General features: G+C 39.8%; 1 protein-coding gene across 3 annotated transcripts in view; it reads left to right on the top strand.

Annotated features, from left to right (window-relative positions):
* DNER (delta/notch like EGF repeat containing) overlaps positions 1–23536 on the top strand; it is a 263164-nt gene that overhangs the window by 224683 nt on the left and 14945 nt on the right. For all 3 annotated transcript variants that reach the window (XM_031452326.2, XM_064485240.1, XM_064485241.1), the window contains 2 exons: positions 2270–2392; positions 11535–11648. In XM_031452326.2, the coding sequence (XP_031308186.2) occupies positions 2270–2392; positions 11535–11648 (237 nt within the window). The remainder of the gene's footprint in view (positions 1–2269; positions 2393–11534; positions 11649–23536) is intronic.

The following is a 23536-nucleotide window of genomic DNA, read 5'->3' as shown; positions in this document are numbered from 1 at the left end:
GGAATCTCTGTGCTGTTTTCCGCAGCAACTAGAACCTTGTGCATTCTGACTAATAGTATATGAGGGTGCCAATTTTTCCACTTCGTCGACAACACTTGTTATTTAAAAAAAAAAACAGCCATCTGAACAGGTGTGAAGTGATAATTTTGATTTGCATTTCCCTGATGATTAGTGATGTTGAACATCTTTTTGTGTACCTGTTGACCATTTATATTATCTTGCACCATTCACAGAAAACAACACAATTAAAGACTTAAACCCAAAATCTGAAACTAAAAAACTTCTGAAAGAAAATAAGGGAAAACCTTCATAACATCAATCTTGGCAATGACTTCTGAGCTATGACACCAAAAGCATAGGCAACAAAAGCAAAAATAAAGTGGGACTGTATCAAACCAAAAAGCTTCTGCACAGCAAAGGAAGTGCTCAACAGAGTAAAAGGCAACCTTCAGGATGGGGGAAAATGTTTGCAAACCGTGTTTTTGATAAGCAGTTAATATCCAAAACTCCTGTAAAAAAGAAAGATTTTCTGCTGAATCTAGACCAGGGGTCAGCAAACTTGTTCTATAATGGGTCAGATAGTAAAGATTTTGGACTTTTCAAGTCATATGATCTCTGTTGCAACAATCTACCATCATAGTACAAAAGCAGCAGTACATAGTACATAAATGGATGAGTGTGGCTGTGTCCCAATAAAACTTTATTTATAAAAATAGACTGGGATGGATTTAGCCTGTGGACCACAGTTTGGTGATACCTGATCTTGAGCAAGATTTCTCCACCTGACTCTATTAACATTTTAGAGGGTAGGTTTTTTGTTGTGGGGAGCTATTCTGTGCGTTGTAGGATATTTCACAGCACTAAATGCTGGGAGCAACCCCTTCTCCTCCACCATAATTGTGACAACCCAAAATGTCTCCAAACATCGCCAGATATCTTCTGGGGGACAAACTTGCTGTTAGCTGAGAACCTCTGATCTAGATAACTGAAATAATCTGATGAAGGGTGATAGGGAGTATTTCCATAAAACTACAAAAAGGACGAAGAATTGAAATCCCCAGTGTATTTGTCTTGGGATGGTCGAGGTCCCCTCCGAGGGGCTACTGTCCCTGCCTCAACGTGGAAAGCAGTTCAGAAACAACTGAAATGGCAACATACTTGAAAAGTGCTCTGTGAATAATGCAAATATGAGCTTAACCTACTTTTGTGATAGGCACCAGAAACAGAACAGTTCAACACATTAGCATGTCCTAATGGGACTTTCTGAGCTGGAGAGCTGGCTCTGGGCTGGACAGGCTGGCTCTGAGCTGAAAAGGCTGGAAAAGAGCAAGTAGTTCCAGTTCCCACTTGAGCAAACGTTTATTTTTTCTGCTTATCTAAATTCAGAACCAACACAGGCAGGGTGAGTTCTGAGAGCGCTCACATGTTTCTCATTGTTTGGACAGGGCCAGACAAAAATGGCCCGGTTTCCCTGCAAATTGGCAGTAACACATGTTTTTGAAAGTTAGAAACAGCCTAACATTCGTGCGTGCATCTCAAAGAATGTTGTCTTCTTGTCCTTTAGAATAAACACCTGTTTTGCAGAAAGGAGAGCAGACGCCATCTTTGTTGAGCAATTGTTGGTTTCTCTTGCTTCATTGCTTTCGTTATATTTTTAATAATTAAAAAGTTTAAGCACATTTAAAAATATTATGATTTAGATAATTGTCATTTTAAATAAACAAACAAAAAGACTGCACATTTCATCAGGAATTTCAGATAAACCTTTTTAGCTGAGTTTCTTTTCTGACTTGAAAAACAAAGGAAATCATTGATCCTTTTCTTCTTTGATAAAATTCTCTCTAGTTAGATATATTTTTCTAGTGGATTGGAGGGGATATGGGGTCCACTTCCTTGAAAGGAGCTGCTCCTGCCATGCTGTTAAGTCCTGTTTCTATTGCTGTCTCCTGTGACCACAGCAGATGCACTCAGTAACTCACGACTCCCAGTCCCCAGTACCATTGGACATGACATCATAATGGGACCGCCTGGTGGATCAATGAGGTCACTTCTTTTATACTTGGGATCATGAAAAGGGGTGATAAAAACAGATTGTTCATAACCTTCCTGGAAGTGCACATTTCAGTGTACCCCAAGAGACCCAGCTCCTTCAATCCCGTCTGTCTGGGCTTTATTTTCCAGTGATACCCAGCTGCCTTCTTTGCAGGCTGGTCCAGTGTGGGTTTAAATGGTACCAGTTTGACCGCAGACCTTTGTCTCTGTCCCTCAGGCTACCATGGCCTCTACTGCGAGGAGGAATACAATGAGTGCCTCTCTGCCCCGTGCCTGAACGCTGCCACCTGCAGGGACCTCGTCAATGGCTATGAGTGCGTGTGCCTGGCGGAGTACAAAGGTGAGCATCCCCGGGCCGTCTGGTGCCAGATTGGCTCTGAATGACATCATGGATTTCTCAGCCTCTGATTGGAGCATGAAACTGTTTAGAATAAGAATCAAATGCTGGCAGTGGGATGATTTATGGGGCCGAGGAGAATAGTTTGCAAGTCTCAGGTTTCCTCTCTATGAACTGAAAAAAAAATCTCTCTCCTGCCTTTCCTTCTTCTCGTATCCTCACTCTCTTCTCCGTCGAATGTGTAAAAAGCTGGCGATAGAAGGTGATTTTAAGCGGACTGTCAGACACAGTGGGAGGACACAGCCATGGGGGAGGAAGGTGTCTGCTCTGTGGCGCTTACTGGGCGAGGAGAGGATGCTGTGCTTTTTGGTGGAGGAGGCAGGTGGAGTCTCACATGTTGGCCAGAGAGTTAATTGTCGTTAAATGAGTCATTAAACGGGAGGGAAATGTGAGTTCATTTGAGTGGACATGTGTCAAAGTCACTCTGGGGAAAAAGCCGACATGGAAGGAGTATTTACAGTGTTCAGACCCTATTCTAAGTCCTTATGTGCATGAACTAATGCAAAAGGCCTCACGGTAACCCAAGGGGCAGCGTGTTAGCCTTCGGGAGCCCGGCCAGCGTGGTCTGGAAAGCCCTTCCATCTGCCTCCCCAGCAGGCTCATTGGTGTGACTTCACTGGAGCCCCGGCCCCCTCAGATGGCACTAGGCCAGAGAGCCTGTTCCTAGGCCAAGACTTCAGGGCTGGGTTTAGATTTTTGTAATACTTCTGAGGACTCTATTTATAGCCATTTCACTTACCCTCTTGATCTCACCACCACTTACTTGGTACCATCCATCTGCTGGTGACCTCATGTTGTAGCTGACCTTGCTTCTCTTTGGATGGACCCACGTTTATTTAGAGACCTTTCTGGTGAGCCTCGAGGTTCTGCAGGGCACACAGAGAAACTTAATCTAGGCCCTGGATGGAAGGGTTGAGGCTGGGCCAGGTCTTCGCTTTTGTTCAGCAGATCTGTTGCTTCTCATGGAATAGGATGTCCATTTAGATAGAGCTGAACTCCACCAGCTCCCACAAGGATGGATGTGCTGGCTTCACCACATGGATTTCAGTTCTAGGCTGATCAGGGCATTGAGAAATAGGCAGTCTGCTAAGTCGGGAAAGAAGAATAAAGGAGCAATGACTTAGGAGACCTAAGTAGTCATCCTGATAGTGCCACTAGCTTATAGAAGACTCTGGATGAACCTCTTCAATTGACCTGTCTTTATTTTGTCTGTTTAAAGAAAGGGCAGTCATGCTTATGAAGAGATTTTGAGATTCTTCAATGACAGAATTAATAGTGGTAGATATGCTTCAAAAATTTAAATTCTATTTAAATTTAAATAATGGAATCACTCTGCTGTACATCAGAAATTAATGCAATGTTATAAACAGATTATACTGCAATTAAAGAATTAATTCCAAGATTCTTTAGTTTATGATGGCTCTTATGAAGTCAATTTCGCCTTTATAAATGACAAAATTATTAATAAGGTATGCTCTGAATATGCCTCTTACGTTCCTGTCTTTGGTCATCCTTGGTCAAGTGATCATGACCAAGAAATAGAAAATGAAATTGTATATGATGACCCACTAGTGACTCCACAAATTCATGGACTGTGATCCCAGCCTTTTCACCTTCTTCCTCCATTTTTCTCAGTGGGTATTCCCAAATTTTGCCACTTCTCTCAAGCCCCATATTAAATCACTTAGTCGTAGACTGTAACTGGCTTTACTTCCATCTTCATGGAATGAAAGAGAGGTTATCATTTGCAAACATTTTCAAATTTATCGAATTTTCCACATCCCACAGCAGTGGTTTTCAAACTTGAGTATGCGTCAGAGTCTGCAGGTAGGCTTGTTAAAACGGTCAAGGAGGGAGAAAAATCTAGGAAGTAAAAACAAAATTGCAACAAAAGCCAACAACTCTAAGCACTCAAGAGGGAAAGTGAAAAAATAATATATACTACTCAAAATTAAGTTTCGATCTGGAAAAGCAAAAGGTGAAACTATGTTGTGATAGAGGTAAAAATATGAGGAAATGGAAACTGAGTGAAAAGACACCAAATGTGGAGAAAAGATCCAAGAGGTACGTTTCATCCAAATGATGGACGGCGGGGAAGAGAAAGGAACACGTGGAAATAAAATCAGGATCAACTAGCTACTAGAAGGAGAAGTCTATGAGATGAAGATTGAAGTTTTCAAGTAGAATGGGCTTACAGAAGGCCAGGGGACTGAAGAAGGAGAGGAGACACAGTCTGAGATTTCCTGGTAGAATTTCCAAATTCTAGCAAGAATGCAGAGAATATTTTTTACAAGATTCTTTTTTTTTAATTAGATTTATTTATTTATCTTTTTTTTTTTTTAATGGAGATACTGGGGATTGAACCTAGGACCTTGTACATGCTGAACACACCCTCAACCACTGGGCTATACCCTCCCCCTTAACGAGATTCTTCATAGAGAGTTCAGGTTATACACAAAAGGAAGAATCCGATCAGCACTGAATTGCTCTTCTCTGTAATGAAGCTGAACAACAGTGAAGAGTGCTTTAGACTTTTCAGTGAACAGCTCTGGTAGTTAAAGCTTCATTTGTATTGAAGAGCTAAAGAAAGGCACTTTGTGCATTTAAGGATACAGGAAACATAACACCATGTGCCCTCTCTAGGAAAGTTATTTTATAAAGTATTTTCGTCAAATTGGAACTAAATCAGAACAAAAATAGCCAGATAGGGGAAGGTAGAGAAGAGGATGGAGAGGGTTGAGCAGGTGTCTTTAAATGCAGGGATAAACCTAAATAGATGATATTAATGTGGTTGTGAATGCTAATTTAATGGTGAAGAAAACTATCTTGAAAAAGTAGGCGTATTTACTGTTTTAATGATCATTGCTGCACAGTGAATTATTGTAAGGTAGGGACTTGAAGCAACGTCTTTTTATTGTCTAACAGCTTCCTAGGTCCAGGCATAGATAATGGATTCCCTGGTCAAGGTCTGGAATCCAAGGCTGGAATCAAGGTGTTGGCTGGACTGAGCTCTCACCTGAGGCTCAAATAGGGAAGAATCAGCTTCCAAGTCTCCCCAAGTTGTTGACGGAATTCGTATCCTTGTGGCTGTAGAATTCTTGACAGTCTACTTCTTGAAACCCAGCAATGATGAGAGAGCACCTCTTACTTCAGGAGAGACTTGAACCCTTTAAAGGTCTCACCTGGTTAGGTCAGGCCCACCTACAGTTAACTCAAAGTCAACTGATTAGAGACTTTAACTGCATCTTCAAAATCTCTTAAACTTTGCTAAAGGCTGTTGGTTAGAAGCTCACACTCAGTGGGAGGGAATTATACAAGGGAGTGACTCATTGCGAGTCACCCTAAGGTATGCCATTATATTTGTTCTTAAGGAAAAATTTAAATGATCAAACTTAAATTTCATGTTATTTTAACCAAACCCATGAGTTGGAGGGTATGGGAAGGATTGGAAGGCATACAAGTGTATTAAAGATCTCATCCCAGTGGGCAGGTAAAGTGATTGTTTCATTTTGATATATACCTATAGAGAGCTTTACGTTAGGGTTTAAATAAGACTGCTGAAAATGGGAGTGTAAACTCTAGCAAAGTAGCAATAAGTGATAGAACTTCTAAACTAAGAGTGATGGGCAGACGTTGAGAGGTAGGGTAGAAGGGATTAACCCTCCCATCCAGAGGAAGAGTGAGGGAGGGGAGGAGAGCCGTCACAAGATTTGGAATTTCTGGTGACAAACGTTAGAAGGAAAATACTCCAATTTTTAATTATGAAAATAATGTAGCAACAACAGTAAAAATTTAGAGATAAGAAAATTTGATAGCTCACAGCTGTACAACAGACTGTAAGAGCAATCATAATCTGTATTATTTCCATTTTCTTTTAATATCCATGTTTGTATAGTTACAATTGATTATACCTGCCAGTCTGTATCATTCTTCTCATACTTAACATTATTTATGTTTGGTTTAGATATTGTTAGAAACTTTTAGTTCAATTTTAAATGGCTATGTAATGTTCCCATGGGGTAACATTTACGCATTCCTTTGTTGTATCTGATGTGAGGCCACTATAAATAATTCTGGAATGAACACCTTTATTCATATAATTTTCATAGTTTCTGGATTTTGGGGGGTGGGTAGAGTCTCAGAAAGAAGATCATTGGGTTATGAGTTTCATCACATTGTACCTAATTGTTCATTTTTAAAGTCTGCCGAAATTTATAATTGAAAAGATGAAAACTTTTTCTTTGTTGGCTAGAATTATTTCCTCTGTGTAACCAGTGAACAAGAATTTCTGGGTATTTTGTGTACGTGGTTCTTCTCAAGTACTGTGATAGACAGAAAAATGGATAAGTCAGGATTTCTTCTTTTATCAGGCTCTTACTTAACCAGAAGAGCAGACTGAGACTGGCCCACACAAGGAATCATGAGGTTGGGATGTCAATTGTAATTTCTGAAGTGACTTGGAGAGGTTGAGCTCTGCAAGGTTGAAATCCTGGGAAAGTTTTCACAGAGGAAAGCAGTTTGAGTAAAATAAGGTGATGTCTTAGAGTAAATATGAAGTTCAAAGAACACTTTGGGTTAATTTTCTTTACCTGACTTAATTTTCCTGGAGGTAAAATAATGGCCTTTCAGTCTTCAAAACATTAATTACGACCAAATTGTGATGACAACAAAGATTTACAATTGGCACAAGACTCTTTGAATTTTTGCTCATTTTAATTCTAAAATTGACTTCTCTAAAGAGCCCCGTTGGAATAAAGATCTTTTCAGAAACATAGCCCCTCTATCCCTTAATATGAAAAGTATGAATTTTTATTAGTTTTGACTGAATTACAGTTTATTTTTGCCTGAGACTAAACAGCAGTTTCGTCATAGTGCGTGTCCCATCCTTTGCCAACGGGTGATGCGTGTGTCATTCCCCAGACTTGGTTTGAAGTGCGGACCTGGTTTTTCCTGACAAAATAGGGTGTTTCTGAGGCAGATTTGGAATGGCTTCTCAGTCTGCTGGCAATCCTACCTGTGTGTCAGCCAAAGTACACAGCCTGTCGCCCCTCCTGAAAGGACAGGATTCTGGTGATACACCATCATTTCTTCCACGCGGTGAGATATGGCTCTGCTCTAAAGGACCTCAGACAGCTGTGGGGGATCAGACAGGAGAACAGATAAGTTATGATTTAACACCATAAACTCTGCCATGATGGGAATCCCAATGTGTTCTCAACGCACGGCGGCAGAATGGAGTTCTCTTAGGAAGGTCAGTTTCAACTTTCAGAGAAAGAACATCAGATGGTTTGGCAGAAAGAACATCCCAGGGGCAGAGCAAAAGAGGGCAAAAGAAGAAAGGACACAGGATGCCCAACACTCAGAATTGGGATGCAGACAGGTGGAGCCCAGGGGGCCCGAGGAGGAGAGTCGGCATGGGCGCTCCCTCGGCACCTCAGTGGTGTTCACGGCTGTCTCTTCTCTACATTTCAGACTTCTAGCTCAGAGCTGTTCAGTTCTAATCAGCAAGCTGAGCAACATGACAAATATATTTTTTTACAAAGGGATTAGCAAGGCTTAGCGTATAGACACATGAGTAAGCAAAGTGCTCACTGGGGACTTTCGAGCCCACCTTGCTTCATAGTCACCGTGTTGCTGGGAAGATTAGCTTTGGACCGCTCTTGCTGCCAGAAACTTCTCAATGAATCTCAAGTGGCTGAATGTCTTATCTTTTGAAAAAGAGAAATAACAAAGGATAAAATTATTGCTCTGAAAACATCCAAAAGATTGAAATGGCTTATTATCTTGGGTGTTTTCATCAAATCTGTCTTACTGAAAGCTTTTTAGGTTAAGATGCTTACATACTTAGCCTAGAATGTGCTTTTCAGCCTTATTGGAAGAATATGGTAATTTGTGTGCTAGTGTATTAGTTATGCTAATATTGTAAAGTTAGGTTGGTAAATGTATTATTAGAAACCCAGGAAAGATCTTCCTTGATTACTTTTACTTTAGGTCCAATAGATTTTTTTTTTTTTTCCCAGACATCTCTGAACCTTGGTTGTGGCTGTGTTTCCCATTACAAATTGAAAGTCTTTTTTGTCACCTGGTTCCCATCAATCAGCCTCCTGGGAACTTGTAAATATGCAAATCCTTTTGATTTTTTTATTTTAACACCTTTATTATAGTATGATTCCTGTATGATAAGCTACACATATTTCAAGTGTACAATTTGATGAATTTTGATAGGTGTATACACCCATGAAACCACTACCACAATCAAGATAGCTAGCATTTCCATCACTCCCTAAAGGCGCAAATTTCAAATTACCAATTTATCCTTTCCCACCCCGCTTTACCACCTGATAAACATGTTTGTTCTCTATGTCTTTGAGTCTGTTTCTGTTTTTTATGAGTTCGTGTCCTTTTTCTTTTAGATTCCACATATAAGCAATATCATATGGCGTTTTTCTTTCTCTTTCTAGCTTACTTCACTTAGAGTGACATTCTCCAGGTCCATCAGTGTTGCTGCAAATGGCATTATTTTATCCTTTTTTAAGGCTGAATAGTATTCCATTGTGTGTATGTATGTGTGTATATATATACCACATGTCTTTATCCAGTTATCTGTCGATGGACATTTGGGTTGTTTCCACATCTTGGCTATTGTAAATAGTGCTGCTGTGATCATTGGGGTACAAGCGAATCCTTGTTTCTTTGATAAACGCTTTGAAGCTGAAGAGGCTCTTTTACATTGTATTCTTTCAGATCAGCCTGTGCTACATGGGAATCAGTGGGAAAATGGAAACAGAGACTTCTGGGTGAAGAGGCTATGCACACTCCAGTGAAGAACAATGACCAGTTTATGCAAATAATTACTTTAATCTTCGAATGAGTTTGAGCTTGAATATTACCCTGAGTCCTGGGTGTGTTAAGGCTGTTGAGTCCTGGAGGCTCCATCAAGTCATGGAGACAGAGAGAGCCAGGACATGGCTTGGGGCAGGGAGCGCCTCCCACCAGGCATGAGGCAGGGGCGTTGCAGGGGGTGGTCAACTGGGGAGACGTAAAGCGAAGATCTGAAGGCCACTTAAGAAAAGTATCTGGCAGAATACTGTTTGTAGGTTGGCTATGAAGGGCAAAGAATAAAAAGAAACGAAAACCCATCCGCTGTAAAATGCTTTAGCAGGCTCAGCTAAATCACTGGTTGACTACAGATGGCTAGTTCTGTTTCTATTTTCTCTTGCATTTTTCCCCTCCTTTTGAGCATTGAAAATTGAAAAAGAAAGGAGAGAAAAAAAAATCCCAGCAAGAATCATTTCAGTGACAAAAGGGTGAGTCACCGTGTGTGGCAGTCCTTTGGACAATATGAGTGAAGTCAGGAGGTGGAAATTAAGTAAATACCATCCTGTTCTTATTTACTTTATGCTTATTTTTTCTGGAGGCTGTCGGAAAGGGAGAGCTTATCATTAAATATGTTCTTACACAGAACGTAATTTATCTTTTTCTCCAAAGGGTGGGAGATGAGAGAGAGAGATTAGTTTATTCATCCTTCTCAACACTCCACTGAAACACCACCAGAAATCCAAATCCTTTCGAATAGCATTGGATTTTTAAAGGTTTTGTTTGAATAAAATTATAAAATAATATATACTTATTGTGAAAAAAAATTCCAACAATATAGAAATACATAATGTGACATTCAAAGTAATTCATTCTCCTTTAGGTCCCACTTCAGACATTTGCAAACACACATGCACATGTAGACTATTTTTTACACCAATGGGAACTATTTTTGCTATAAAATATTCTTTAATACCTCTTTTTCATTGAATGGGCACAGAGCTCCATGGAATGTTGTCTGAGCTCTGTCTCAGGGAAATACTCAGCAAGCAGACTCACATTCAAGTGGCCAGCATCCTCAGATCCCAGCTCCCTCCCTGCCAAACTGGTGACCTTGCGTCTGGGTATTTGTCTCATGGTGTTGGTGCGAGGATCAGTGAGACATAAGGCACTGCACAAGGGCGTGGAGCATAGTAGGTGATGTGCACAACACGTTACTTTAGCATGTGGTGAACTGATGTGGTCTTTGAGAATGGAGTCTAGGGACAAACGGTTCCTTCTCTCCCCTGCAGTTTTCCAAGGTACAACTGGGGCTTGTTTAAATATCTGACTGCAAATCTTCACCTTCAGGATGCTGCTTATCAATTATATTGATATTTTATCTAGGCTATCTGGCTATTTTCTGTTTCTTTTGGAGACTTAGAAAGCATTTGTCCCTAGAGAAGATGTGGTGTTTATATACAATGGAATACTGCTAAGCCATAAAAAGGAATGAAATAATGCCGTTCGCAGCAACATGGATGGACCTAGAGATTATCATACTAAGTGAAGGAAGTCAGACAGAGAAAGTCAAACACCATATGGTATCACTTATATGTGGAATCAAAAATATGACACAGGATGAGCTTATTTATGAAACAGAAGTAGACCCACAGACATAGAAAACAAGCTTATGGTTACCAAAGGGAAAAGCGAGTAGGGGAGGGACAAATTAGGAGTTTGGAATTAGCAGGTACAAACTACTTAACTATATATAAAATAGATCAACCAAAAGGTCCTACTGTGTAGCACAGGGAGCTATAGTCAATATCCTATAATAAACCATAATGGAAATATGAAAAGAATATATACATATATAACTGAATCACTTTGCTGTATGCCAGAAACTAACACAGCATTATAAATCAACTATACTTCAGTTGAAAAAAAGAAAGCATTTATCACTGATACATTTTATTTTTCAGAATTTTAACTTTCTGTTCCCCAGGCTTTGGGGTGTGTAATCAGAGAAGTACACAAAAGACTTTATCGTGGGACCTGTGAGCAGGTGCTGAATTTGTTATTTTCTCATAAGACGTGTTTTTGCAACAATCTAAACTCAAGGGTGGGCATGTGGACATGCACACTCGTGCACACGCATGCATACACACACCCCCTCTGGGAATCAGCCTCCACACTGTTAAAGGCTGTTCAAACATCATCCTTTCAAGGGCCCTGGGAGCTGGAGATTTCCTAACGAGTCACCCCTTTTGTGTCTGTTTCTTGGCAGGAATCCACTGTGAAGCCTACAAGGACCCCTGTGCTAACATCAGCTGTCTGAATGGAGGCACGTGTGACAGTGACGGCCTCAATGGCACGTGTGTCTGCACGCCAGGATTTACAGGCAAGTGATCTGGGCACTGTTTTCAAATTTACTGCAAGACCCCTGAGATTGTGGCTGTTAAAAAGCCCAGACACCTCTATGCATACGTTATTGCAAAATCTGAATCCCATTGCAAAATGTAAAAGTAGGCATTGCTTGGATGATCTGTTTTAAAACAGCCTACTGTGCTGTCATTAAGTGAGGCTCTTCTGAAATCAGCATTTGGTACAGACACTTGCCAAGACTACCACTGCTGTACGTTTCCAGAACTGTAGCTTTGAAACATGAGAGATGAGCCCTGACACGAACACCTGAAACATTTCAGTGCTGACGGAAGCAGGAAGGAGAGAGGAAGGATCAAATACGTCTTCCACAGAAATTGCATTTATTTTTATTGGAAGATACAGCAGTGACTGGATTTTAATAATGGAGAGGTGGTGGTGGGAAGTAAGAGACAGATGCTCTCAGTTCAGGGCTGAATTATTAGTGAAGACAAGGACAGGACAGGTGTGGGGAGGGAGAAGGGATGGGGGCAGAAAACTGCCTGATGGCAACGCAGGCAGGGAGGACAGGGTTGGTTCAAGAGGAGCCTTGGTGGCCCCGGGGCTCTGAGTGGGAAGAGTCACTTCTAGACTAGGGGATCCTGCTTAGCAAGGGCTCCTTCAAAGTCGCCACCCACAAGGGTTTCAGGGAGTTTTTGAATCCCCCAAAATAGATGTGAAGTGTTGTATGTACATGTACCTGCTGAGGGAAGGCTCTCAGATTATCATCGGATTCTCAAAAGGAATTATGAACCACTGGGGCAGAGAAGGTTTCATTCTTTTCTTTTCCAGTCAAACCCAGGAGTCCGGAGCTGCAGAGTGTAAGTCAGGTCTCTGTTTTCAGCACTTCTTCAACCCACAAAAGCGTCAGGGTCAATCTGGTTACAGGTTGGGAAGCTTGACATGTAAGGTGCCCGATAGAAGAGGGCGGCACTGAAGTTGCAGGGAAACGTTGTCATTGGCTGGAGGGCACCTTGCGTGCTCAGCCCTCCCCCGCTAAGCCCCTGTGGCCACCTCCCCAGCCCTGGAGCGTTCCCCAGAGCCTGGTCCTCAGTGCACCCCTAGGGAGCCTCATTTGTGCTTCTGGGGAAGATGCCAGCACTCAAGACGTAGGAGAAGCAACTTCTGATCTTCCTTCGATTTATCTGTGTCACATCCTGCATCTTCCTTTTGGGTTTTCCTGGGACAGAGAAGTGAGCTCACTCCAGAAAATGATTTTCAGACGGTTTTGTTTATTCTGCCTGGTTTATAAACACGCACAGCCATTTATACTCATCAATGGATGCAAAAATAATACTGAGGAAGTATCCTGTTTTTTTATTTTTTTCTCAGACATTTATATCCCACAGACAATAAAAAGCATGGAAGAAAAATGAGAAAATATAGAGTTATAGGAAAAAACCCACCCTTTAAAACTGCACTACTAGGAGAAAGCATTGTTAAAATTTGGATACATTTATCCAGGGATTTTCCTGAAGATCTGTGTGTGTATAATATGTAGTGTGTAGTGTAAATCCATGTACTTGAACATAAGAAGAACCATGCTGCTCATACTATATTGAAATCTACTTTTCACTTAAAAATATATGTATATCATAAAGCATTAAGTAATGTGCTTTTGTTTTATTGTTTTTACTGGTTACCCTGTCATCCATTATATGATATGTCATGATTTTTAAAAAAAATCCATCTTTGGAGAGTTGGGAACTTTCTCCTATTATAAACAACATCGCAGCGAATGTTCTCACTTATGCTTCTTTGTGAATATGTATGATTATTTCTTTGAGCTTATTTCCATATTGTGCTCCAGGAAGAAACCTAGGGCCGGTATTCACTCCTACCCAGGGTAGCCTGGCGCTTTTATTCCCTTCTCTTCACACAAATACTGAGAATTGTCCCTCTGGTGGCTCCACATTGCTATTTAAGTATTGTTTTAATTTCTAAGTCTTTGACTCCCAGTGAGATTAAATACTTTAAAAATATGTTTATAGTCATTTGTATTTCTTCTCAAACAACTCCCTATTCCTAGCCTCTGTTTGATTTTCTACCAGACCATTCACATTAATCTTTATTCTTGATTTGAAATAGTCCTTTATATTAAGTATATTGTACTTGATCTGCTTTAGGTTGTAAAATTTTTCTAATCTCATTTGCCTTTTAAATATATATAAAGTATTTTGGTTTTTTCCTGTGTATTCTATTTTAGTTTTATTAAATCACATCTTAATATTTTCTTTTGATTTTTTGTTTCATGCCAGAAAGACTCTACATATCAAGAATTTATAAATATACTCCTATATTATTCTAATTACATACCTACTCAGCATTCCTCTCGGATGTCCCTCGAAGACCCCTCATAGATTTTCTTCTCCTTTCTTCCTTTAAATATTTGCTGGCTCGTTAAACGGTGTTACTACCACCTACGTTGTTCTGGACGGAAACTGAGAGATCACTTTGCGGCCCTCCCCTTCTCCCCCCTTACCTGCGTCCAGCTGCCCAGGAGGCCTAGAAACCTCTAGACCCTTTCACTTCTTCCTGGAGCCCACACCTCCGCCTGCCCTAGAGCAGGGTCCCCCCACCCCCATTCCCCTTCACCCCTAAACATTCCCCACTCCGAAGAGACCTTTACAAGGAAGATCTAATCTTATCCCTCCCTGCTTAAAATCACCTACTGGCATTTCATTGTCTTTAAGAAAAAGGTCAAAGCTCTTAACTTGGGAGCTCTTAACTCAAGACCTGGGAGGTCGGGCCCCATCCAGCGTTTCCAGCTTGTCCTGGGCGCCCCCTGGCCTGCTGGATTCCTGAACACCCACGTCAGACTCTGCTCAGTCACGTTCTTCCTCTCTCTCCCCTGCCTCCCAGTCCCCTCCGCCTTCCTCTCCTCCCACAGATGCACTCCAGCTGGGAAGTCCACCCCTAGGTGTTTCCTCATGGGGCTCACCCTGATCACAGGGAGCAGTCGGGCTCTACCGGCTTCAAACATCAGTCTAACTTGTCTTTGAAAACAACAAATGCCTATTTCTATTCAGCCCTGGTAATTTTTCAAGCTGCAGAGGACCACAGAATATTTCCTAAAGTTGTTTGGAGAGTTGTACTATTAATGTGTTTTACAGAACACTGGTCCCATGAGGTACTCCATGGAAAAAATGTTTGGGACATGGTACATGCCATGTGGAGATTCAGAAAGGATGCCCACACACTAAAGGCTCTTAGTAAAGAGTCTTATGTGCCTTTGTTTATTTTCCAAATAAATATATGTATATATATATGTATATTTATATATATATGGAGGTAATTAAGTTTATTTATTTAATTTTTTTTAATGGAGATAGTGGGGATTGACGTGCTTTACCACTTGAGCTATACCCTCCCCCTATCTTCCAAATATATTTGATCATAGAACTTTTCTTCTTTCCCTTAAAAAAGAGCCTATTTTGAGAAGTAGCATTCTATGAGAAGGGCTGAAAAAATATTAGCTACCATCATCATGTAAGGAATGATGGTGCCTCTACTCTTTGGGTTGCTACCTTGGGACTAAATATCCTTTCATCATACCTGAGGTTTGGCAAAACTTACTCTTGGCCACCTAAGTGCTCAAAAGCTCCCTAACTGACTGACTGGAGTGAATAGGCAACTCACTGTTACCTAATTAGACAGCCAGTCCAGTGTCACATTTACCTTATGAGACTGGCCTTTTCAGTTGAGTCAAGACACTTCACTCTCAGGCCAGCAGGTTACTCTGGGAGGTGTATGTGCTGAATTCAGGCTCCTCCTTGAAAATACACTCTCTCCAGCCATCCGAACCCAGACAGGCTCCTCACTCTCTTACTCGTCATGATTTCCACACATCTCTCTCCTTAAGAACTGGCCTAAGTCCTCTCCATTTTTCAGTTTTTAACTTATTTTGTGCCCACTCAAAAGAGTGGGAGGCTCTGTAATTCTGTTGCCTAGAATTATTTGGCTCAGGACCAGTAGACGGAAAGAAAGGACACCATAATGCAACCTCAATTCTCTGGGACCTGCTTTATTTCTGCCTGAAACCGCAGACTGGACCTGAGATCACTGCACTCCAACAGGGGAGCCAAAAGTTCTTCCAGGCGCATTGCCAGTCCAAATGCAATACCGGTGACCTGCTGCTTTCTCACCATAGCAGAAAGTCTACGTGCATTATTAAAAGTTGCATAATGTTATCATATTTCCCTCTGTTTTCTAACTCAACTAATTTTCAATAGTGGTCTTACAGTTCGCAATACAGTGTTCTACAGTTTCAAGCTCATTTTCATGGACAAATGCCATCAGTGTTTTATTCTCCTTGAGCTTTTAATTTGCATTTCTTTGATGACAATCTTTCATGTGATTATTGACCGTTCGTATGTCTTACTTTACAAAGTGTCTTTTCAAATCTTTTGTCCATTTTTTCAAAAGCAGAATTTTGTTCATATTGTTGAGTTGTTAGAATTATTTACATATTCTAGATACAAACCCTTTGTCAGGTGAACCTTTTGCTCACTCATCCCTTCTTCACGGTATTTTTGTGGGAGCAGGTGTTTTTATTTTCGGTCATCTCTGATTTATCAGTTTTTTTCTTTTTTGGTTTGTTCTTTCTTTGCCTACCTCAGGATGACATTTTCCCCAATGTTTTCTTCTAGAATTTTTTAAAAATAGGTTTTGCTTTTGGGTTTAGGTTTTGAGTTAAGTTTTTGTGTATGGTGTGATTAAAAGATAGAAGTTTCTTTCTTCCCTACATGAATATCTAGTTATTTTAGCATCTTATTTAAAAGATTATCTTTTCCCCCACTGAATTCCATTAGCTCATTTGTTAGGAAACAGTTGGACTATTGACATGTCGTTTTTCCCTTGGGCTGCTTTTTTTTTTTTTATAAATCAAACTTCTTTGAGATAATTGAAACTTCAGACTTTATGAACAGTTTTAAGAAATAATACAGAGGGATATCTTGTAGCCTTTACCCACTTACCCCCCAGTGGTAACATACTGTACAGCTGTAGTACAGTACCACACCTGGGATGTTGACATTGATACAGTCAAGATGCAGGACATCTTCATCACAGGAATTCCTCATGCTGCCCTTTAACAGCCACCCTCATTTCTCTTCCACTTTAGGAAGCTTTCCTTAATCCCTAGAAACCACTGATCTGTTCTGCATTTTTATAAAATTTCGGTATTTCAGGAATGTTTTATAAATGGAATCATACGGCATGTAACCTTTTTGGATTTTTTTTCACTCACCGTAATGCTCTAGAGATTCATCCAGATCATTTTTTGTATCAGGTTTCTTTCTTTTTATTGCTGAGCAGCATTCCGTGGTATGAATATACCACAGTTTGTTTAACTAGTAACCTGTTGAAAGAAGTCTGGATTGTTTCCAGTTTTGAGCTGTTATAAAGAACGCTGCTGTAAACCTTCATTTACAGGTTTTTGTGTGAATGTAAGTTTTCATTTTTTTCTGGAACAGTTGCCCATGTGTTCAAGTGCTGGGTCATAGGGTAGTTGCATGTCTAGTTTTATAAAAAAAAACAAAAACAAAACCAAAATGTTTCCAGAGTGGCTTAACCATTTTACCTTCCCATCAGCAACATATAGTGACCCAGTGTCTCTCGATCCTTGCCAGTATTTGGTGTTGTCTTTGTTTTTTATTTTAGCCATTTTGATACGTGTTTGATGATACCTTGTGGTTTTAATTTGAATTCCCCTAATGATAAATGATGTTGGGCAATTTTCCATGTGATTGATCAACATCTGTGTGTCTTCTCTGGCAAAGTATCTCTTCATGTCCCTTGTCCATTTTCTAATCATATCACATCACTTCAAGGCTACCTGCTATCAGTCTGCTTTCTGACTGCTGATGTTCACCTGGGCATCGCCCACTGGAGGTGGTGCTTATCAAGTTCCACCCCACCCCCGCCCCCGGAACGTTGCTCTTTCCCCCTCTTTGCTTTGAAAGGTTATTGTGAATGAACCACACTTACGGAATGGGGAGTTGTTCTCCCCCTCTTTGAGGGTAGAGGAGCCACGTAAACTCTCTGAAGTTCTTCTGTATGAGAGATTTGTCTGCTTCCCCGTTTATTTATGTAATTGATTATTTATTTATATTAGTGTGGACTTGTGGATATTTATTTTATACTGTGAGTGATAATCCAAAACATTTTTATTTATTTTGTTGCTCCACATGTTCCACGTTTGGGCCTTGAGAGCTCTTTCCTTTGGCTCCCGTGTCCCTTTGACATACCCCGTTATTACAGTGTTGGGGGGTGTGTGTGTGTGTGTGTGTGTGTTTGAACACTTCTGTACTCTCTGGCCCTACAAGATGCTCCAGTCTTACCTTGTATATTTCCTGCTCCAGGCTTAGAAGCAGCCATTTCTCCAAGGAATCCGGTGCCTTTTGTTGGAGAATGGCCCTGGAAACTGACATCTGGGCACTAGCTATGCTCTTGTTCCCAGGGTATCGTGGTTTCCAGGTCCTCTCAGCCGACATAGCAAGGGAATATGTGTGTGTATATTAACCTGTGCATATATTTGTATCTATAAAGATTGCCATATGTAGCCATCTATGTCTAAATTAAGCTGAACATGAATTTATGCTGATATATCCATTTCTGATTCATTATTACCTGGATCATTCTAGCCTTCTCCCCTTATTTATCTGTTAATTCCCACACCAACAGCAAGATACTTGGCTCCTACCATCCAACATCCATTTATTTACTTGTTCAATTCCTATATACATGTAGAGCAGTATCAGAATTCTTTTTTTTTTTTTTAAATTGAAGTATAGTCAGTTACAGTGTGTCCATTTCTGGTGTACAGTGTGATGTCCCAGTCATGCATATATTCATATATTCGTTTTCATATTCTTTTTCATTAAAGGTTATTACAAGATATTCAATATAGTTGCCTGTGCTATATAGAAGAAATTTGTTTTTTCTAATCTATTTTTATATATAGTGGTTAACATTTGCAAATCTCAAACTCCCACATTTATCCCTTCCCACCCCAGAATTCTTAACTTGTATCCTTGTGGGAAACAAATTTATATACTAGAGGACCATGCTTATGTACAGCTTCCTCTCTGCCTTTAGTCCTATGAACTCTACTCATTTCCAAAGTTATTCAGGTCAACACTGCCCCCCGACTCCTCAGTGAAATCGTTTAATACATTCAGAAGTACAGTTGGATTACTTTCCCACAGTTTGCATTCTTTCCTAGGATCTTCCAACTAGAGGATCTGTTTTTGGTTTTGTTTTTCCTATAGAAGTACGATTTCTCAAGCATCATTTGTTGAAAAGGCTATCTTTCCTTCATTGAATTGCTCTTGAACCTTTGTCAAAAATCAGTTTGCCCGATTTGTGTGGGTCTAGTTTGGATTCTCCATCTTTCTCATTGATCTATGTCTGTTCCTTGCCAACACAACACAGTCTTGATTACTGTCATTATATAATAACCACCGAAATCAAGCAGAAAGATTCTTCTCAATTACTCAAAAACAAAAAAATTGTTTTACCTATAGTAGTTTCTTTGCCCTTTCATATGAATTTTAGAATAATCTTGTCTATGTCTACAAAAGATGTCGATGAGGTGTTGATAGGAATCTTGTTAAACCTGTATATCGATTTGGGAAGAATTGATATCTTTACTATTTAGAGTCTTCCAGCCCATGAACACAGTATGTCATTTCATTTATTTAGATCTTTGATTTCTTTCATCAGCATTTTGTAGTTTTCAGCATACACCATACAGTTGTACATGTACAACTAAATATTTCTTTTTTGAATGATTATAAATAGCATTGTAGTTTGGTGTCCAAATGTTCATTGCTAGTGTGTAGATATACAACTAATTTTTATATGTTTATCTTGTATCCCATGACTTTGATAAACTTATTAATTTTAGGATTTTTGGAGTAGATTCCTTGGGATTTTATACATGGATAATTATATCTTCTGAAATTTGGACAGTTTTATTTCTTCCTTTCTGATATGTATAAATTTTATTTGTTTATTGTCTTATTACACTGGCTAGAACTTCTGCCACTAGTTTAAATGAGTGGTGATAGGAGACATCCTTGCATTTTTCCCAATTTTAAGGGGAAATGCCAGTCTTTCACCATGAAGTATAGTATCAGCTGTAGGGACTTTTAGATTTTTTTTTTAAGTCAAATTGAGGAAATTACTCTCTATTCCTTGTTTGCTGATAACTTTAGTTACGAATAGGGTGTTGACTTTTGCCAAATGCTTTTTCTGCATCAATTGACTTATCATATGATCTTTCTTTTTTAACCTATTAATGTTATGGATTATATTGCTTGATTTTCAAATACTGAATTCATCTTGCATCTCTGGAGTAAACCCCACTTGGTTATAGTGTATAATTATTTTTGTATATTGCTGAATCCTATCCTCTAATATTTTGTTCAGAGTTTTTGTGTCTGTATTCATGAGGGATATTTGTCTGTAGTTCTCTCTCTCTTTGTAATATTGTCTTTGCCTGGTTTTGGTATCAGAGTAAACGTAGCTTCATGAAATCAGTTGGAAAGTGTTCTTATATCTTTTATTTTCTGGAAGAGATTGTATCAAATTGGTGTTAATTCTTTAAATATTTTAGAATTCACTAATGAACGCACCTGGGCTGAAATATTCCATTTTTTGGTAGTTTTTAAATTATATATTCACTTTCCTTCATAGTAATAAGGATATTCAAGTTGTTTATATTGGGTGAATTGTAGTAGTTTTTTTGTTTTTTTGTTTTTTTTTTTTTTTTGAGGATGTGATCCATTTTGTCTTAGTTGTCAAATTTATGTGTGTAGAGTTGTTCACAGCATTCCTGTATTATCCTTTCTACATCTTTAGGGTCTGTAGTGACACCCTCTGTTTCATTCATGATACTGATAATTTATGTCTTCCTTTTTCTCTCTTGTTTAATTTTTGTTGATTTTATTCATCTTTTCAAAAAAATAGCTTTTTGTTTCTTTGACTTTTTCTGTGGTTTTTCTTTTTTCAGTTTCATTTTGTCCACTTGTCTAATTGTTTACAGTGGGAGGGCAAGATAGGTTCCAGTTATTCCATCCTGGTGGAGGTTCCACATAATTCCCTAGATGCGTTTCATCTGGAGTAAAATGTTTATGAAGTATGAAGGAACTATCGTTAAAGCACCCATTCCAGAGCCTGGCACGTGATAGGCTTATACTTAATACCAGGTACTGTGATTAGGACGATTTTCATTGCTATCATTCCGTGTAGGCCCTATTAACCTGTTTAGGATTTACTAACAGCGGTGACTTTTGATTTTTTATCTTCTTTCATTTTAGTTTATCTGAGGAAAGCACACAGAATTAAACAGGGCACTTGTAAACTTGCATAAATATTACCAAATGAAATGCCTACGATGCAGACTACCTCTTAGAAAGTCATGGAATGAAAAGCAATTGTAAGAGATTTAAAGTTCGGACTTTGATTTCCAGCTTTAGTCAAGTAGAAATTCTTTTTTGTAGTCTCTTTACGAATGTTATTCAAGTACGACAGTGATTTAAAAGGAATTGATTTTCTCCACTCAAAAAAGTAAGTGAGTCAATGAAAAAGGCATCTGGCTCAAGCCAGCAAAAGCATTAAGATTTATTAAGTCAACCATGAGTAAAGAAAGATGATATAATGCACTAAAAACTCCCCTACTAAAATAAGCTAGAATGCGTATCATTTGGAGCTGGAATGGTGGGGTGTTGAAATGCATATAAAAGCATAATACTCCTAATATAAGGAAACATAAATGAAACCAAACTTGCTTTGATTTGTAGTAAATCTTCAAATACCTTGCATAAGACTGATGGCAAAATGCATGATCACTTGAGGCAGAGAGGAGCAGTCATCTCTGGAAGTCTTCTGGTGGAAAATTTCCTTGAGTGTCTCCATCATCAGAGTCACCCCATATTCCTACCACCAGCCTGTGACACAGTAAAGGCCTCAAACTGCAAGCCAGTTGGGGGGGAACTGATTCAACTAGGAGTGTGTGTGTGTTAGTCCGTAAAATAAGCCAGTAGAGTAAATCTAAAGATATTTGCCAACTGTGCATTGCCGCGGGGTTCTGCCAAAGCACATATGCTGTGGAAATTAGCTGCTAGCTATTTGGGTTCCTGACTGGCACGGAGTTTTATCATAAATTAGTGTCACTGAATCCCAAGTGTAGCTCTGAGACACCATGGTGATGAAAGCCAGATGGGATAGGTTTGGGACTCGTCCTGGACTCCAGCCCTTTGGTTCCTGGGCCTTAGATGTTTGATAAATGTCTGCAGAGAATGTTACTCTATTTTCTCCTGCCATCCTCTATTCCTGTCAAATCCTTGCAGTCCAGTGAGCCCCAAGAACAGACAATCCAAGGATCTTGGACTTCTCTCAACTGTATTAGAGCCTCTTAAAAAGATCCAAGAGCCAAAACATGCATTAGGACTGCTTTGGACCCTGAACTTGGCATTTACCTCCCTGGGGAAGCGCTGGACCAGAGCAGGACTGGGTGGGCTGGACGGACAGCTCTAGGACTGCCCAGAGTTCAGGGAGTTACAAGGGTTTGACACTGACCTTAGACTTCTGGAGCAGGGTGGGGCTTTGGAATATTGCAAGGCTGTAGAAGTAGGGAGAAGTCAGGCCACTTCTGTAGTTACTGCTCTAAAGGTAGCAGAGCATCTTATTTCAGAATTTGCAGTATTCAGATTGCCAGCTAACAAAACAATTGTTTAGTAAATACTTCGATTAAGCTTGTCTTCCTAAATGGACGGAAAGCAGTACTGATATGTGTATTTGTCAAGGCCTTTCATGTTTCTCAGCACGTTCTTCTTTATATGTCTCTTCAACTGGTCTACCACGTAATGCCGTTTGTAATAGTTAGTCTGTGTTCTTTTCCAGTCAAAGCGACTGCCCCGTTAATAGAAAGACAATCTTAGAAATAGGTTAGTGAGAGGCAGTCAGTTTCATGTCTTTCCTAATGGGCATAAATGACTATATTTATTGCAGGAAACAAATTCACTTAGACATGACTGAATTACAATCAACGTAGTAGGGTCTAGATGTAGTAAATGTTTCATTGGGCAGATTTTATTTAAAAATAAAATATTCAGATGCTGGGTATGAAAAACATGTGACATGAAGCAGACATGAAATATTTCAGTCTGAGATTCCTCCTCTAGAATGGTCTGTGAGTGACATAGGGTGGTTTTATAAAGATGAGGTAAGCCAGTGGCAGATAGAACAGTGCATTTGAACAGTGAAACATTCACTGCCTTTGAAAATGGACAAAATATTCGATTTTGTTCCTTTGCTTGAGTCTATGACCATTGCAGTGCTAGGAGGTTTTTTTGTTTGTTTGTTTGTTTATCACAAGCTACCAACAGCACTTTATTTTTTCTTTTCAACATCCTGTTCTGCAGCTTCCTTGACCCTTTTCGCCCAGATGCCAAAAAGCCGGGCGTTGGCACGGGCCATGCGGAGGCTGGCAAACGCCTTGACGTTCTCTTCCTCCTCTGTGATGACTCTGGCCTTTCCTTCCTGTAGGCATTTCATACGGGCGTGACTGATCCCGTCAGCTGGGTGGCCAACGTGAGCTCCTCAGCAGAGCTGTCTCCCTTCTTGGGGGCGGAGGGCTTCCTGGGGAAGCAGATGAGCTTGGAGCGGTACTAGGAGTTTTCTTTTTCTTTTTTTTTTAATATCGTTTTTTACATTTATCTAAGCAAATGGAACTATATGGAAAATTTTGCTTTTTCTCATTTTCAAACTTTAAAGACAGATTGCCTCAATTTGAAGCATCCTCTCTTCAGCTTTGATGTGATGTCTTTTAAGAGGGGTACCTATTTTGTATGGACTCACAGT

The sequence above is a fragment of the Camelus dromedarius genome, chromosome 4 (assembly GCF_036321535.1).
Source record: "Camelus dromedarius isolate mCamDro1 chromosome 4, mCamDro1.pat, whole genome shotgun sequence".
Lineage (NCBI taxonomy): Eukaryota > Metazoa > Chordata > Mammalia > Artiodactyla > Camelidae > Camelus > Camelus dromedarius.
Note: the sequence above shows the minus strand (reverse complement) of the source record. Positions and strands in the feature narration are given on the sequence as shown.